The sequence below is a fragment of the Pollachius pollachius genome (genome assembly GCF_949987615.1).
Source record: "Pollachius pollachius genome assembly, chromosome: 7".
In the NCBI taxonomy this organism is placed as follows: Eukaryota; Metazoa; Chordata; class Actinopteri; order Gadiformes; family Gadidae; genus Pollachius; species Pollachius pollachius.
The window spans coordinates 3029013-3046289 of NC_136940.1; the positions used below are offsets into that span (position 1 = coordinate 3029013).

General features: G+C 50.1%; 3 protein-coding genes across 3 annotated transcripts; 1 reads left to right on the forward strand and 2 right to left on the reverse strand.

Moving 5' to 3' along the window:
* The first annotated feature begins 31 nt into the window (after positions 1–31).
* prpf38a (pre-mRNA processing factor 38A) lies at positions 32–3686 on the forward strand. Its single transcript, XM_079739684.1, has 10 exons — positions 32–186; positions 347–506; positions 742–863; positions 1164–1249; positions 1467–1577; positions 1841–1947; positions 2054–2080; positions 2266–2363; positions 3000–3048; positions 3263–3686. The coding sequence occupies exons 1-10, from the start codon at positions 57–59 to the stop codon at positions 3306–3308; spliced, it is 936 nt and encodes a 311-aa protein (XP_079595810.1). The 5' UTR covers positions 32–56; the 3' UTR covers positions 3309–3686.
* A 35-nt stretch (positions 3687–3721) lies between these two features.
* LOC307077820 (interferon-induced protein with tetratricopeptide repeats 5-like) lies at positions 3722–5485 on the reverse strand (the record flags this gene model as incomplete). The annotated part of the gene is made up of 2 exons (XM_079739295.1): positions 3722–5072; positions 5481–5485. The coding sequence occupies 2 exons, from the start codon at positions 5483–5485 to the stop codon at positions 3722–3724; spliced, it is 1356 nt and encodes a 451-aa protein (XP_079595421.1).
* Positions 5486–5892: 407 nt separating this feature from the next.
* ttc14 (tetratricopeptide repeat domain 14) lies at positions 5893–17143 on the reverse strand. The gene is made up of 14 exons (XM_079739297.1): positions 17006–17143; positions 16601–16764; positions 15471–15598; positions 14859–15058; positions 14182–14266; positions 13582–13711; positions 12831–12986; positions 12237–12308; positions 11834–11953; positions 11365–11487; positions 10090–10207; positions 8218–8324; positions 7531–7917; positions 5893–6831 (listed from the first exon to the last, which is right to left on the reverse strand). The coding sequence occupies exons 2-14, from the start codon at positions 16732–16734 to the stop codon at positions 6330–6332; spliced, it is 2262 nt and encodes a 753-aa protein (XP_079595423.1). The 5' UTR covers positions 16735–16764; positions 17006–17143; the 3' UTR covers positions 5893–6329.
* Positions 17144–17277: the final 134 nt, after the last annotated feature.

Consider the following 17277-nt stretch of genomic DNA (forward strand, 5'->3'; position numbering starts at 1 on the left):
ACATCGTAGCACAGGGGGTTGTTTCTTCCGGAGGAACCTGCACACGATCGGCTGCCATGGCTAACAGGACCGTGAAAGACGCCAACAGCATCCATGGCACCAACCCTCAGTATCTGGTGGAGAAGATCATCAGGACTCGGATCTACGAGTCAAAGTACTGGAAGGAGGAATGTTTCGGCCTGACCGGTGAGTGGTGTGGGGGGGGGGGGGGCGGACGGTCCACTGGTTAGCCTGATGAGCTAACTGGTGGGTCCCAAGAGAAGTTTAGCCCTAAGGAGAATATAATGTGGGAGTTTGGAATAAGCTACAGGAGAATAAACCCCGTTGCTCATCTCCTTCTCCTCAGCCGAGCTGGTGGTGGACAAGGCCATGGAGCTGAAGTTCGTCGGAGGGGTTTACGGAGGGAACATCAAACCCACCCCCTTCCTCTGCCTTACGCTGAAGATGCTGCAGATCCAACCCGAGAAAGACATCATCGTGGAGTTCATCAAGAACGAGGATTTCAAGTATGCTGGACGCGAAGCTGGTCCATTATGTAGAAGAACTATTGTTGTTTTGAGTACACATGTGCTGACTTGTAGCACACGGTTACGCCCCTGTAGTGCCTCCTCCTCTCCGTATGATCCTATATGAACACAAGCAGCTGTGGAGTCACACACTGTTGGGGACGAACCCACGCTGGACACTTTAACCGCTTTGCAAAGTGGTCAAACTCATTTCTGTACGTGTTATTTCTCCTAGATATGTCCGCCTGCTTGGAGCCATGTACATGAGGCTGACGGGCACCTCGGTGGATTGTTACAAATACCTGGAGCCTCTATACAACGACTACAGGAAAATCAAGAGTCAGAACCGGAATGGAGGTTAGTGAATATTGTTTGTACACAGACCATTTAAGGATGAATGTATTGTTTTATAAGCGTACCGTTGAGTACCTCGGTTTGATAACGCAGTGCTTGCATTGAGTAAAGGTCTCTTTAAGTACAACATTGACGAAGGGTTTGCCGTTTTCATGTTGCCTCCCCAACTCTCACCCCAATGATGAATGCACTTTGTTTGTTCAACTTGAATCGTGAACGAAGACATTTGATTGATCCACTGGCCTGACGCGTCACAATATAACAGACCCCTGCGGTGCTCGCTCGCCCCTCGTTCTGTTACAGAGTTTGAGGTGATGCACGTGGACGAGTTCATCGACGAACTCCTTCACGCGGAGAGGATGTGTGACATCATCCTGCCCAGGCTGCAGGTATGTGGGCGCCATGTCTCTAGTAGCTTACGTCTTCTGTGTGTGTGTGTGTGTGTGTGTGTGTGTGTGTGTGTGTGTGTGTGTGTGTGTGTGTGTGTGTGTGTGTGTGTGTGTGTGTGTGTGTGTGTGGACACGGACAGAACGAAGGCAAGCTCTTGAAAAGTATAACGTTTTTTAACTGAACTGTGTGTCTGCGTCTGTGTGTGTGTGTGCGCAGAAACGGCAGGTCCTTGAGGAGGCCGAACTCTTGGACACGCGCATCAGTGCCCTGGAGGAAGACCTGGACGAGGTGGAGAGCAGCGATGAGGAAGACGAGGAGGAGGAAAAGGTAACTCGGCGGTCAAGCGACTTCTACTTCCGGTGGTTTGCATGCTAGACGTGAACTGCCCTCTTTCCCCGTCCCTTATGGCGCTCCTTGGGGCAATGCTGCCAGCTCCAAGCCTCAGAACAATTTTCACACCATATTGTGTTGCTAATTGAACTTTCCCCTTGAACGGTTGTTTTAAAGCCGTTTACGAGGCTGCCCTTTGAAACGCCTCACAGCTGCCATAGTCCGCTCGATAGTCACCGTCACCTTCTCCTCCTCTTCAGCCGGAGAGGATACCGACCCCTGAGGCTCACAGACGCAGTTACCGTGACAACGACAGGCCCCGTCGCTCCCCCTCACCTCGCTACCGACGTAGCCGCTCCCCCAGACGGTCAGCCTCCGTTTTTATTTTTCTATACTTGATCCCATTTTGTTCGGTCTTGTCATCATCCTGAAACTCAACCAAATCGCCTCTTACCTCCTTCCTCCTTCTCCAGGAGGAGCCGGTCCCCCAAGAGGAGAAGGTACGCCATCGCCCAGCTCCAGATACCATTGGCTCTGTGACGCTGCGGCCGTATTGTTGATGCTTTGTGTGCACTATTCCCCGTGGGCGTTGTGCGACTGTTGGTCACGAGCGGTGGGGGTGCGTCTGGGGCCGCTTGTGGTCTGAGGCGCTCCGCTGATTGGCTCCCGTCTCTTGTCCCTCCAGCCCGTCTCCGAGGAGAGAACGCAGGGAACACCGCAGCAAAAGCCCCCGGAGGCACCGGAGCCGGTCGCGGGACCGCCGCCACCGCTCCAAATCTCCTGGTAGGTTCCCTCCTCCTGCCGGGGAATACCATGGACTAATGCTGCTAGTACAAGTTACACCCTGATCGTTGTGTTGCGAGAGTCAAATGAAAGGCCACTCAACCTGCCCTACAGTCACTGCAGGGTGACGCGTGCCATGTCATTTATGGTCATTCATACACATGTATACTTTGTAAGGTGTGTGTGTGTGTACTGTTTTATTAAAAGCCCTTGCTGCCGTCGGTATTCAGACAGATAATGTGTGTAAGAAAAAAAGTTGACGGCAGGTTTTTCTAAAAATGTTTGCTTGTTTGTATGTCAATTATGGCACCCATTGCATTCCTAACCTTCCCTGGAAGGAGGGATCCCCCACTCTGCCCTTCTCCTCAAGACTTCCTTCTTGCTAATTACAGGAGTTTTTTGTTCTTGCCGTCTGGGAGGCTAAGGTCTGGGGGTTGTGACGATATATGGCCTGTAAAGCCCTTTGAGACTGTACCTGTGATTAAGGGCTATACAGATTGAATTGGATTGAGTGACCCTAACTTCAGACACATTTTGAAAAATGTCTTTCTCCCAAGCTTTCCAATGAGTTCTAGTTCACTGTTTTTCTGTAAACTGCAATATAACGAATGTCATTCTTCTTAATGTTTTCACCAGGTCACCACAGAAGTCACAGACATCGCAGTCACTCCAAGTCTCCAGAGAGGTGAGGCTAAACTGAGCAGTCTGAATTTGCTGCATGCATAAAATAATTGTGTGTGTGATATTTATTTGTGTATGTATGAACAATTATACAGAAGATTGTTTATTCATCACTGTTAATTTCTCTGCAATAAACATGTCTAAATAAGCAACCAACAAAAAGCCCAAACCGTAACATTGATTAAATGACAAAATCCAACCTCTGTTTTTCATACCAGGAGTTCAAAGAAAAGTCACAAGAAGAGCCGAAGAGGAAACGACTAGTCCATTCTGTCTTTCTACGTATTATTTTAATTTAGCGTGTTCTGTGTCTTTTTTCATTCTTATTGAGACTTCAAAATAAAAGCGGAAAATGCCATTCCAAAACGTGTCACATTTGTAAGGAACTTTGACCAGATAGCCAACGGGAAGTGGAAGTGGAGGATATCCGCCCATTTCAGTTCATGTACTGCTCCCCTGGCCTTTGGACGGTATGATAACTTTGTGATAACACAAATGATAAAATAATTGAGATAAGAGGCAATATGAATATTCATTTGCCTAATTGTATTTGAAACCATTCTTTCATTGCATGGTGGATTTCAACACAAAGAAATCTGAAAGTTGGTGCCACATTTAATAAATAAAGGATTTTGTCTTATAGGTAAAATGTGATTTTCTTTTTATTGTGTGCTGAGCTACAAGGGTAGTTGGGCAAGAAAGTCCTCAATTTCTCCACACATTCGGTTCATCCTTCTATTCTTAATCTGGGTCAGAATGTGTATGCTATTTCTCCGAAACCAGGAGGAATTCAGTATTTCTGCTGCCTTCATGTGGTACTCTATTGACCCCTGTCGGTCTTGAAGGGTGAAGTTGAGGAATTTCGCATATTTGTTGTAAAGTATTTGCCGCTGGGCAGGCTCTAAATCAATTTCCAACAACTCCTTATATATCTTGTCAGCCTCCATGTTGTCATGATTGCTTGACTGTGCGTATAAACTCGCCAGGGCGATCTTCTCCAATAGGAAAGAATGAGGATACAGGCTGCACAGCTCCTCATAGAGACCGATGGCTCGTCTCCTCAGGCTCTCGATCAAGGGACTGTCCCCGTCTGAGAAGATCTTCCACTTGTAGCAGCTCGCCAGGCCGAATTTGAGATGCCGTTTGGTCGGATGCCTCTCTAGAGCCTCGTTCGCCACGTCGATGGCCTCATCCAGGGACACGTGCAGTCTGTAGACTCTCAGCAGGGGTCGGATCCCGCTGTAGCTGGTCTGGGACCTTTTCAGTACCTCCTTGGTCAGTTCACGGGCTCGCTCTGCGATCCCTCTGCTGTCGGTCATGGCGCGTCTCTCGAGGTACACCGTAGCCACGTACAGGTTGTCTGGATCGCCTTCAACGGCGCGTCTCAGGGTCTCCAAGACGCCCGCCTCCTGCTCTGGCGACGAGTCATCTGGAGGAGAAGAAATCGCCAAGGCCAACGCGTGGCTGGTGGTCCACTCCACGGGGCCTGCTGGTTCCACCTCGATGGCTTTCCTGAAGAGCTCCACCGCACTGCGTTTGCCGTCCCTGCCGAAGTTCATGAGGGTCCACGCTTTCTCGGCCAGGACCTCCTGATGGGGCTGCCCCTGTATCGGAGACGGGTATTCTCGCAGCAGTGCCTCCGCCTTGCCCACGTACGCGACGCTCTCGGACCACTCGTGCCGGTGGTAGTGCAGCCAGGCCAGGTTGCCGTAGTTAACCAGCAGCCAGGGACCCTCGTCCGCCACGGTGTTCCTCACCTGCCGGAAGGCCTCACCCGCCTGGCCGAAGCAGCGCAGCGCGTCGCTCATGGTGGAGCCCGGGGTCTCCTTTTCGGAGGCCAGGAGGAAGTGGACGTAGGCCTGCAGGTTGTAGATGTGTCCCAGCCAGAGGTTGCCGTCCTCGGTGCCGATGTCCTCCAGTTTGTCCCTGAGGAGGAAAACGTGGTTTCTGTGGCTGTCCAGGCTCCAGGTGAAGTGGCACTGTAATGTGTCCAGTTGGGCCCTCAGGGTCGGGGGACTTGGAACCGCACTGAAGGGCCAATTAAACACAGAGAAGTTTGAGCTTTTTGATGTTTCATAAGGAACCAGGAATTTATTTTGTATGCATCATTTATGTTTACATTTTAATTTGGTCCTATTTAATTGTGATATAAACCATCTTGCTGATGTTGAATACATTTAAATGTACATTTAGGGCATTTAGCAGGTGCTTTTATTTAAAGCGACTCAAGAAAATTAATATCCAATAAAAAAAGTTAACAATTTGTACACTTGTCAGAAGAATGAGAAACAATATATCTCGATCGGTACAGTAAGGATGCTCATAGAAACAAGTGCCAAGCACTAACAATTGTTAGGTTAACCCATTCCCCGTATACAACAAAGATATAACTGATTATAAATGATTGTATTTAAGGTCGAAATTGCCAGTTCTTACCTCATCTCGGCTCTCCCTGACAGCTCAGTGGTTTGTGGAGGAAATAGTGATCCGTAATATTTAACTTGTATAGGGCCATAAAGTGACGTTACACATAAAGGTTGAACTTTATTTCGGCTCTCCAGTGGACAACATGTGTTGTTAGGTTTCGGCTTATTTTCAGAGAGCAGACGCAGTGTCTCCCTTGATAAGGTATATATGGCCCTGGATATGACCCAGACGGCCTGGGACCGGCATATGTTTCGTCCTTGTAAAGACATAAACAAATTAACAGATTAATACCTCGTATCAGTCGGAGGCACCGGCCTGTCCCTACACATATCTATATATCACACAAATAAACAAATGGAGGATATTTTGTATCGTTTGCACACTCAATTTTCCCTTTGCACAAAAAACGCACCAGCCCTGATGTCATTACACCATTTATTTACGATAGATGACCAAGGATCTAAATCACACCGCATTGTGGGTAGGCCCACCAGTGTTAAGAACACAACCTCCAGCCCACACAGAGAATCTCCGCCCGTAACCGACGGTAACGGTGGGCAGAGGGAGAGACGCAACACATGACACCAATAAAGCATCTCTGTCAATAGCAAAAATGGACAATAAGGCCGTGGAGGTTCGATAAATCCCGTCTTTTTATGGTAAAAAAATAAACGTAACGGATTACTACGGCATAAGGAATAACAAAAAGGGATTCTCTTGATCAGGCTTGGGTTCCGTAAGCTAGAGGTCAACACCATGTCACCGTGGTAACTGGTTTTCCGGCTCCCATCACATCTCTTCAACCCAATTCTCGACACTTTAAGACGCCCAGCGGCCTTGAGCGCCATCACACGGCTCCTACTTCCTCGGCCCGGCTCCTTTCTCCTTCTCAAACTTGGCGATCTTGTTAAAGATGTCCATCAGGTTGGCAGGGAGCCCCTTCTTGCCGCCGGCCCCGGCCCCCCCCGCGGGCTGCGGGGGTCTGGCCACGCCCCCCTGTCCGTTACTGCTGGAGGTGGAGGTGGAGGGGGCAGGGGCTCTGAGGCCCTCCCCTCCCCTGAGCTCCGCCCCCCTCCCCGGCCTGCTCTGGGACCGGCCGCTGTCCAGCGAGGTCCTCCGCGGGGCCGCGGGGGGCGGGGCCGGCTGTCCCAGGCTGCCGGAGCCGGTCCTCCGACAGGCCGGGGGCCGCTCGGCCGCCAAGGACGGTTTCCGCGAGCGCTGGGACTCGAGGGAGGAGGTGGACGCCTTCCGCCTCCTCCTGCCCTCGCCTGGGCTGCTGCTGCTCCTCCTGCCGCCGCTGTGGCCCACGGCGCCCCCCTTCCCTGTTGTGACCGTGTCCCAGCTCCCCCTCCCCTCTTCACTTCTCCTCCCCCTCCCCTCTTCACTTCTCCTCCCCCTCCCCTCTTCACTTCTCCTCCCCCTCCCCTCTTCACTGCTCCTCCCCCTCCCCTCTTCACTGCTCCTCCCCCTCCCCTCTTCACTGCTCCTCCCCCTCCCCTCTTCACTTCTCCTCCCCCTCCCCTCTTCACTGCTCCTCCCCCTCCTCCCGCCCTCTTCACTGCTCCTCCCCCTGCCCTCTTCACTGCTCCTCCCCCTCCCCTCTTCACTGCTCCTCCTCCCTCCCTCTTCACTTCTCCTCCCCCTGCTCCTCCTCCCACCCTCTTCACTTCTCCTCCCCCTGCTCCTCCCTCCCTCTTCACTGCTCCTCCCCCTCCCCTCTTCACTGCTCCTCCTCCCTCCCTCTTTACTTCTCCTCCCCCTGCTCCTCCTCCCTCGCTCTTCACTTCTCCTCCCCCTGCTCCTCCTCCCTCCCTCTTCACTTCTCCTCCCTCCCTCTCCACTGCTCCTCCTCCCTCCCTCTTCACTGCTCCTCCTCCCTCCCTCTCCACTTCTCCTCCTGGCCTTCCCCTGCTCCCTCTCTGCGCTGCTCTCACTGCTGCTCCCTCCCCTGCTCCTCCTCCTCCCTCCCTTACCGTCGCTGCTGAAGATCCTCCCCTCCCTCTCCTTCCTCCCCTCCCTCTCCTCCCTCCCCTCCCCGTTGCCCCCCCGGGGTTCCGACCCTTCGTCCTCCGACGCTGCGGACAAGGAGTAGAGCTGAGAGATCCTCCTGTCGTCAACCACCACCTCCTCCTCCTCCTCCTCCTCCCCCCCCGACCCCCGCCCAGAGCCCGACCCCAGGAAGCCCTGCCGGTACAGGAAGGAGGCGGAGGTGTTGGGGGGCGCTGGGTACTCCTCCTCCTCCTCCTCACTCCTCTTCCTCCTGCCTGAGCCGTCGTCTTTGGAGGAGTGCCTGTGGTGGCGCTGACCCCCCCTTTCCGAGCCCCCCTGCTTGCGCCTCTTCTTTTTGGACCTCCGGCGCGAGGAGGTGGTCGAGGTGGGGGACAAGGAGGGGCGCTCTGAGGAAGAGGAGGAGGAGGAAGACGACCGCTTTCGTTTTTTCTTCATCCTAGAGAAGGTGACGACAGGGAATGAGCGTTCATCCTGAAGGCGCCCGGTGTCCACGTTCGCAACATAGATGTACAGAAAAACTACAACTACAAAAAGGAGTACAAAATCTGTATATCTATATAGATATGTATAGAGTGCATGTAGCATTACTTTACCTCAGATATTAACTTTATCGTCATCTTACAAACCAAGCACCTTTTACACCTTCTCTGGAGCATACAACCCTGTGCTGTGTTCATTGCTTTTGAATTAACAGTAGTCGTTACCTTCCATTCCTCGTAACCGCTTGCAAACTCACCTCTTTTCATCTTTTAAGATCTTACGCAATTTCTGTGCACTGGTCTTTCCAGACTTAGCTTTCTCTGTCTCCTTAGCCGTAGCCTCTTCTCGCAGACGGATTGATTTCTTTGGAGGCGCACAGGGGAGAAGGGCCGAGGGCCAGGGGTACACCACCGAACGCACGAGGGTGGCGATACAGAAACCCACACCACCAGGCCATTTCCCGCACACAACATTCAGTCAGCCGTGCATTCATTCATTCAGATGAGAGAGCATTCAGAGAAAAAGGAGGATTCAGAGGAGGAAGGGGATTCAGAGGAGGAGGAGGATTCAGAGGAGGAAGAGCATTCAGAGGAGGAAGAAGATTCAGAGGAGGAAGAGGATTCCAATGAGGAGGATCAAGAGAGAAAAAGAGAGTTGAGCAAGAGAGAGCAAGAGAGAGGGAGAGCGAGAGACAGAGAAAAGGAGAGACAGACACAGAGACAGAGAGAGAGCCAGACAGACAAATAGGCTTATGCAAAGGAAACATTTTACCGTGTCAGAAGCCGGTCGATCCCGAGAGCGAGGTCCACCCGCATGGAGTCCAAAGGAGGACAGAGAGAGAGACAGAGAGGGAGAGACAGAGAGAGAGAGAGACAGAGCGGGAGAGACAGATAGACAGAGAGAGAGAGAGAGAGAGAGAGAGAGAGAGGGAGAGACAGAGAGAGAGAGAGACATAGAGGGAGAGACAGAGAGAGAGAGACAGAGAGAGAGAGAGACAGAGAGGGAGAGAGACAGAGAGGGAGAGACAGAGAGAGAGACAGAGAGGGAGAGACAGAGAGGGAGAGAAAGATAGATAGAGAGAGACAGAGACAGAGAGACAGAGAGGGAGAGACAGATAGAGAGAGAGAGTGAGAGAAACGGAGAGGGAGAGACAGGGAGGGAGAGAAACGGAAAAGGAGAGACAGACAGACAGAGAGAGAGAGAGAGAGGTGTCCAACACCAACAGATACAGCAGTGGTCCAGGTGTTTTTAATTTCCCACCCCCCCCACCATTTCCCACATAGAGGGTATAGTTGTAACCGTCAGCATTTGGACCGGGGTTGTCGTGGTTCCCAGCAGCGTTCCAGAGCAGGGTCGTTGGTTCACCGCCAAGCCGCACACGCAGCCGTCACCAGGAGGCGGTAGAGGTTGGAGCAGAGAATCAGAGAGTCCCCAGGGCGAGGGAGGAGGAGGAGGAGGAGGAGGAGGAGGAGGAGGTAGTGTCACACAGACACACACAGACACACACACACCAAAACACTTCATCAGTCTTACAAACCGCAGTCGCTTCAGGTGTGTACATATGCGCTCGCTTTTTGTATTTTTCTTCACATACGCGACATTAAGAAAAGGAAATAACTACAGCCTTTGTAAAACAATAACAAAGGCTTATACCTCTCGTTAGGGCTGGGCGATTAATCCAATTTTCATCGCGATTTCGAATTTAGCGTCAAACAATCACAAAATTAACATAATCGAGTTTTTCATGTTTTATATAAAGGCCCTAAAAGCTGGATACATATCTGTATATCATTTTAGATTGGAACATTTTCTTTTTGACCATTTTGTGTATTTCTTTAAGGCGAAGGCGAGTTCTCAGTTACATAAAAGAAAATCGGAGAGACATGCTGAATAAATACATGTTTCCAAACTCAAAAAGAATCGTTTGAATAATCGTGATTTCAATATTGAACAAAACAATCGTGATTATGATTTTACCCATAATCGAGCAGCCCTACCTCTCGTTGCATTTACCTCCTCGACACGCCTGTAGTGAACGGCAAGTGAACGGTCACGGGAACGGGAACCACTGGGCCTTCTAGAGGCTGTGTGTGCGTGCGTTTGTGCGTGTGTGTTGTGGCCAACTCACCTGGATGGTGTCGGTGATCCGTCGCAGGGCTGCTTGCGCTTCGGGGTACGAGTCGTCGAGCGACAGCGCTCTCCGGTACAGCCCCTCGGCTGTCACAAACTTCTCCTGCTCCTGGAGTCTGGAGCGGGGACACAGGCACACACCTCAGCATGAGCAGGGATGCGCCGTGATCCAATCTGCGAATACGTGGAGCTATGGCCGCACATATTGGGTTCACATCTCCAAAGCCGCAACGATTCAAACTCAACAACGAGCGGCAATGAAAGGCGTCAGTCGAAGACCCAACTCTTTGGACAATCCCCCCCCGAGACGATACTTCTAGTATTTCTTTTCTGTTCTTGATTGTTCTGTTCTTTTTTCTGTTCTTGTTTCTCCTCTTACTGTCAAACACCTTGGGTTCATTAAAAGACATTATATAAATCAAACGAATTTTAAAAAATGATCTTTGCTGGGGAACTTTTAAATCCAATGAATGCGTGTATTGACGATTAAAGCTATGGAAGGCCATTTCTTTTGGCAGCATTTTTGGTCAATATCTGTTAAAATTGCCTTAATATTCAGACAACAAACAATAAATCAAACGCTGAGAAGAAAGCCCCGGTAGCTGTGGCGGTCGCCGCCCTTCAAGAAGCCTATCCAATAGCTTCGATCGGACCGCATAAACAAGGGTTTACGGTGCATCTGTAACGGTAAAGCGCGCCAAACCCGGGCGCCCTGTGCTACTCCCTGTTTGTCCCTCTCTACCAGGCTCTGTGCCCCTGCTACTCACTGTCTGCCACCCTGTGCTACTCACTGTCTAACCCTCTGTGCTACTCACTGTCTACCACCCTGTGCTACTCACTGTCTGCCACCCTGTGCTACTCACTGTCTAACCCTCTGTGCTACTCACTGTCTACCACCCTGTGCTACTCACTGTCTGCCCCTCTGTGCTACTCACTGCCTAACCCTCTGTGCTACTCACTGTCTGCCACCCTGTGCTACTCACTGTCTTAACCCTCTGTGCTACTCACTGTCTGCCACCCTGTGCTACTCACTGTCTTAACCCTCTGTGCTACTCACTGTCTGCCACCCTGTGCTACTCACTGTCTGCCCCTCTGTGCTACTCACTGTCTGCCCCTCGGTGCTACTCACTGTCTGCCCCTCGGTGCTACTCACTGTCTGCCCCTCTGTGCTACTCACTGTCTACCACCCTGTGCTACTCACTGTCTGCCCCTCGGTGCTACTCACTGTCTGCCCCTCTGTGCTACTCACTGTCTGCCCCTCGGTGCTACTCACTGTTTGCCCCGCTCCACCAGGGTCTGGCACAGGTACTTCTTGGCGTTGCGGTGGTCGGGGCAGGTCTCCAGGCCCAGCTCGAAGTCTGAGATGGCCTTCATCATGCCTCCTTTGTTGGCGTACCTGGTGATAAGAGGAGACGTTGTTGTTCACCACGATGGACTCCGCCTCACACCGCCCTCTGTATCGGGGCCCGACCTCAGCCTGACTGGGTGGAGGAGCTCACAGAGCTCCACCAGCACCTCCTCCTCCCCCTCCTCCTCCTCCACCTCCCCCTCCTCCTCCTCCTCCTCCTCCCTCTGTATCGAGGCCAGAACCTCTTCAACAGCCGGGCAGGGTGACGATGAGGAGGAGTGGTCCTCACAGAGCTCCACGCACCTCCTCCTCCTCCTCCTCCTCCTCCTCCCCCTCCTCAGGACAGGGTGGATGAGGAGGGGCCAGAGGAGGAGCCGTGTGACAGGGTACTCACAGGGCTCCGCGTGCGACCAGCGCCTCCACGTTGTTGGTGTCGATCTCCAGGGCCTTGTTGTACTCGTTCATGGCTTCCACATGACGGCCGTGCTTGAAGTGGTCCACGCCGGAGCGCACACTGAAAACACGCAGACACAGGGAAATGTTGAGGGATTGCAGTTCCAGTGGACTTTCAGGTAAATGAGGGCCTATAAAGTCATTATCTTTCACATTTGAAGTAACACATTGGTGGTCGGCTATAAGGCCCGCTGATGAAAGCCGTTGCACTCGCAGTATTATGAATGTTACAAACATGGTGGGGGTGGGACTGTTTGTGAAGCAACAGATTATGTCCAGAGGTGGCGCCAAAGAGAAAGAAAATGGAAATAAAGAGGGGGTTAGAAGAATGGGGGGGGGGTTACCATTTCAGGGCCCAGGAGGCGGACTGCTTCTTCCTGATCACAGTCGCAAAGTCCTCCTCGTGGAAATGCTTACTGTGGACAAGCAGAGCAAGCAGAACCATGAGTCAGTCACCATAATAAAGGCCGTATCCAGCAGGACATCTGCTGATTACAGCACACCTTAGACAGGGTCCAGTGTAAGGCTGCACGATTTATCGTTTTATCGAGATCGCAATACGCCCATGTGATTCGTATCGCTGGAAGCGTGATATAAAAATAAATAAATCAATTATCACAATGACAATTATTTTGGTAACAGAAAAGACGAAGTTGACCGAAAACTGGTACTTTTGTTGCCACGACAAAAGGCAACACAAATTTATTTTCCCATTTAATTTGCCACCATCAAACTCTGTATAAAGCTACAAAATCAACCAAATCCTTATACAATGACAAAAGAATAACCTACGAGTACGCAATACGATTTTTTTCCCCAATATCGTGCAGCCCTAGTCCAGGGAACACTAAAAGAAATCTCCCATTTTGTCTCTCTTACAAACATAAACAGACTCCATTCACATGAACGCGCCCGTCGACTCCGCCCGCCCGGGTTACCTCTGCAGTCCTCTCATCAACGACGGGGGGCGATCGTCGCTGACCCCCGCCCTCCCCAGCAGGTACTCCACCACCGAGGGGTTGTGGTAGCCGTGGCAACCGCGGAGGATCCGCTCGTATGTCTCGCGAGTGTCGTTGGCCACGCGGAGCCCGCGGCTGCGGAGGGGAGAGACGGCGTTGTTACATCGGTTCAGCGCGACAGACAAACCATCTCGGGTTCAAGAAAACCTACATGTTGAGTCTCTTAGTTGTCTGCCAGCTGTATCATTTGGATAGCAAGCTTGTATTTCAATTTAAGTTAATCATAGCCAAGCTGAGGTCAAGCAAAGACGCAGCAGCAAGTGGAACAAACTGCAGTCCGACTTCAACATGAATTCAGACTGCACTGACTGGCTTGTTCAACTCGGCAGTGAAAATGTCTTTCAGTCATTGATGTTTCATTGCCCTATAGTTTGTCTCGTCTTCTCCTTACTTTTAGTCTAACTTTTGTACTTTGTATGGTACTTTGTATTTCATTTATTTTTATCATGTGTTTTTCTACTGCTGCTGGGCTATTGCAACAAGCAAATTTCTCCTACGGAGGATTAATAAAGTTGCATCGTATCGTGTATGATCTTCCCTCCTACATGTAGCAGTGAAGGAGAGGCTCTGATAAAACCTCTTAGTGTAGATACACTAAATATATGATGTTGTACATGTGCGCGCGCACACACACACACACACACACACACACACACACACAGGGGGGTACCTGTAGTGTTTGGGTAGCTCCTCCCTGGCGACCACGCCCAGTTTGATGTGAGCAAAGCGTGAACAGAGGGATGCGGGGAGGAGGGACACCGTGATCTTCTCCTGGTAGCGGTCAAGGTCCTTCACACCCCCTTCAGGCCAGGAGAGAGAAGACACAGCCTGTGGTTAGCCACTGTTATTGAGGCTACTGAGACGTAGCCTAGCCTAGCGTTAGGGCTGGTCGATGATGGAAAGAAATCAGTCACGATTATTTTTGAGTTTTAAAACATAATGTATTTGTTCAGCATGTCTCTCCAAAATACACTTTATAACTGAGAACTTTGAAATTTCGCTTTAAAAAAAATACACAAAATGGTCAAATAGAAAAAGTTCAAATCTGAAATAATGTAAAGATATGTATACAGCACTTCTGCATTTTCTATAAAACATTTAATGAAAAAATATATATATATATCGAAAACTGGTTGGTTTTTAGTTTGACGCTAAAATCGAAATCGCTCTCAAAATTCGATTAATCGCCCAGCCCTAGTTAAAGGAGTGATATGTAGAAAGACAATGTGAAGTTGTATTTTTTTACACGCTACAGGAGGAGAAAACTGACCTCGGATGAGGTCCCCTATCTGGTAGTAGGAGAGAGGGTCGTCATGGCTCCCGGTGGAAGGTATCTCTTTGATGTGACACAAGGCCTGGGGGAGGTAAACAAGAGTCAACCCAACAGAATCAAACCTCACAAGGGTCTGTTGGACATCTTCAAACGGGGTCGGCCCACCGCAATATTTGCTATTTACAGATCGGGATCGCATGCATTGGGTTGTAATGATCGTCTTTTTAGTACCCAATTCGGGTACTAAAGTCTTTCTATGGCATTCAGATTACATTTTCTTCCTGGGGCAATTAACAATAATACATTCATAATACATACCTTTTAAATAACACTTTTCAAAATAATAACACGCTTTACAGAGTGAACACAAAATAAAATCAATTGGTAAGAACGTATACAAGTAAAAATAGTAAAAAGGAGGAAGGGGAGAGAAGGGAAGGGGTCATGTGGTGAAAGCGATCTTACAAGGTGGGCGTGGAGGGCCTGTTTGAATGAAGGGAGTGTGTTAGCCTGCTGGATTTGGTTTGGGAGGGAGTTCCAGAGTCCCAGTTCCAGGTTGGGGAGGGTGCAGCCCCTGAGAAGGCCCTCGTAATAAGGCCCTCGTAATAAGGCCCTCGAAGATTTCCCAGAATTGGTTCCTCAGCCATTTGCAACTAGTCGCCTACTGGCCATACCGACAGCTCCAGGTCCTCGATGTCCCGCCGCAGGCCCCCGGCCGCGCACAGCAGCGTGAGGAAGAAGCCGTACTCCCGGATGTTGTTGATGCGGCCCACCACGGCGTCGCCCGGCTCCAGGTCCCGGTACAGCATGGCCCGCCGCTCCGCGAAGGGCACCTCCATGAAGAGCTCCGCCGGGGGCATGATGGCGTACGGCTCTGGGGACGGAAGAGATGGTCATTAATGCCAACGCCAGCCCGGTACCTTGGACAAGGGTTCTCCCTTAAACACACACACTAATTTTTTTTCATCAAAACTTTATTCATCTCCAAGGGGTGATTCCTAAATCCTAGCAGGCAGAGTAGAGGACACATACAGTACACAGGACATATAGACAGATGGACAACACATGATGGACAGAGGCAGAGACAGAAGGGTCTCCTTTCTTATTTTCTTTGCGTTTACCACTATCCTCTACTTGCGTCTGTGGCAGTATTTCCAGTCTGGGATCAATAACTTATCATCTTACATAAACACACAGAGGAAACACAGACAAAGGCAACGGTTGATCAAGGGAGTTCTACGAAACAGCAGGTTCTACGTTCAGATTAGAACACTGTATGTCTTCACCTGTGGCCTCTTCGTCCTCCAACTCATCCTCACGGGGAACGGCGGTCCGCCATGTTGGACAGAACAGGATGTCGGCTTTCCGGGCGATAAACTGCTCCACGAGGGAACTCCCCTCCCCCGTCCCCCTCCTGCAAGGGGAGACAGAAACACGCGCTGGTCAGGGGCTTCGTCTGTACTCAGATCTCCGTCAGGGGAACAGGGATGGAGGGGATACAAATAGACTTAAAGGTTGTATCGGCGATGTTGAGTGACGTCACTTCTGTTGGTATTTGAAGCGAGATCCCAAACAAACAGAGCCAGCTCGCCCCTCCCTTACGTGTTTCGTGCATCCAGTAAAAACTATCATGAACGCAGCGCAAATCCCCGCAACACCCACCCCTTGTCCGTGATTGGTTGGAATACTATTTATTTTGGTTTTGAGTGGTTGGTAGTACCATTTGTTTTTGTGTACGATCTCGGGGCGGATCGTGAGGAAAGATTTTGGCCTTGAATGGCTGATACAACCTTTAAGGTCCCGTTCCTGGTGCCACATGAATAGAGCTCCAAGAAGGTGTCCGCGCAAAGAAACAGTCACTGAGAAATTTGAACAATAAAGAACTTAGGGCAACAATCCCGTCAACAATAATTTGCCAAACATGGCTCTGGGAATGCCCATAAATCTCCATTCTAAATCTCAATAAACTGATTGCTCATTTGCAATCATTATTGGAGATGAATACCTAGCCATGTGCTTGTGTCTGTTTAGAAAACAAAGCTACCGCTGAAGGGGCTGCTAAACACTTGTTTGGAGGATAATTCATGCCAATGGATCCCAACCTGCCCCATTTAAGAACCAGCACACACGCGAGAGGGGGGAACTTGAACAAATAGGATGGCTGTTATACATCAACGTGACATTGACAATGTCAAATATGAACACGGAGTCTTAATAAAACAGCCAAATCCTTTACCCACTTAAAAAACCCGATTTTAAGGGGAGTGGGTCTTAAACTCTATTGTAACCCAGGAGGAAACCTTTTTATAGTGGATGCACAAAAGTCAGTGTAACAAAAAATAGCGCTGCATCATGCATCAACATCATAATGCATTATCAAGGACGTGTCGTCCACAGCTCATGTCTGAACCCGTACCTCTCGTAGGTGGCCTTAGCCAGGTCAGAGGCCACCGCCTGGAAGTCGGGGTTCTCCGTCTGCTCGCACTGCAGGGTGTTGAACAGGGACTCCCCGTGGTGGGTCAGACACTGCCTCAGCAGATCTCGGTCCATCGTGGGCGCTGGGATCGCAGTGAAGTTATTCTACAACAGTCCCAAGGAAAGGCATGTTTGTGTCCAGGTCAATGTTAGTTGATGTATTAGACTTGATAGTTGGATGAACCTGCGATTGTTAATAGATGGATCTATGAATACTAGGTATATTACAAATGGTGGCAACGTAACGTAATTGATAAAAAATACCCCCAGATATAGCCAACGCAGCAACATGTCGTATTGTAACTAATACGTGATTTGTGTTGAATGTTCTACTTCAGTAACTCACGGCAAGGAAGTTGCTTTGGATCAGCCATGCGTTGCATTTTATAATAAAACAAATGCATACACTTAAACGTATTAAATGCCCCAAAAACTAACAGCATTCACAATAGTTATAGCAACATTCGCCACATTTACAAGCGCCACGATGTGTGTCGCGTCAAAATAGTTCCGTAAGGAACGTGAGCGATGTCCTGGACGTTCCTAGGCCCTAATTGAAAACACATAGGTGATCTTTTAAATGTGTCATGCCTTACAAGTTAAGAAAAAAGGTCTATC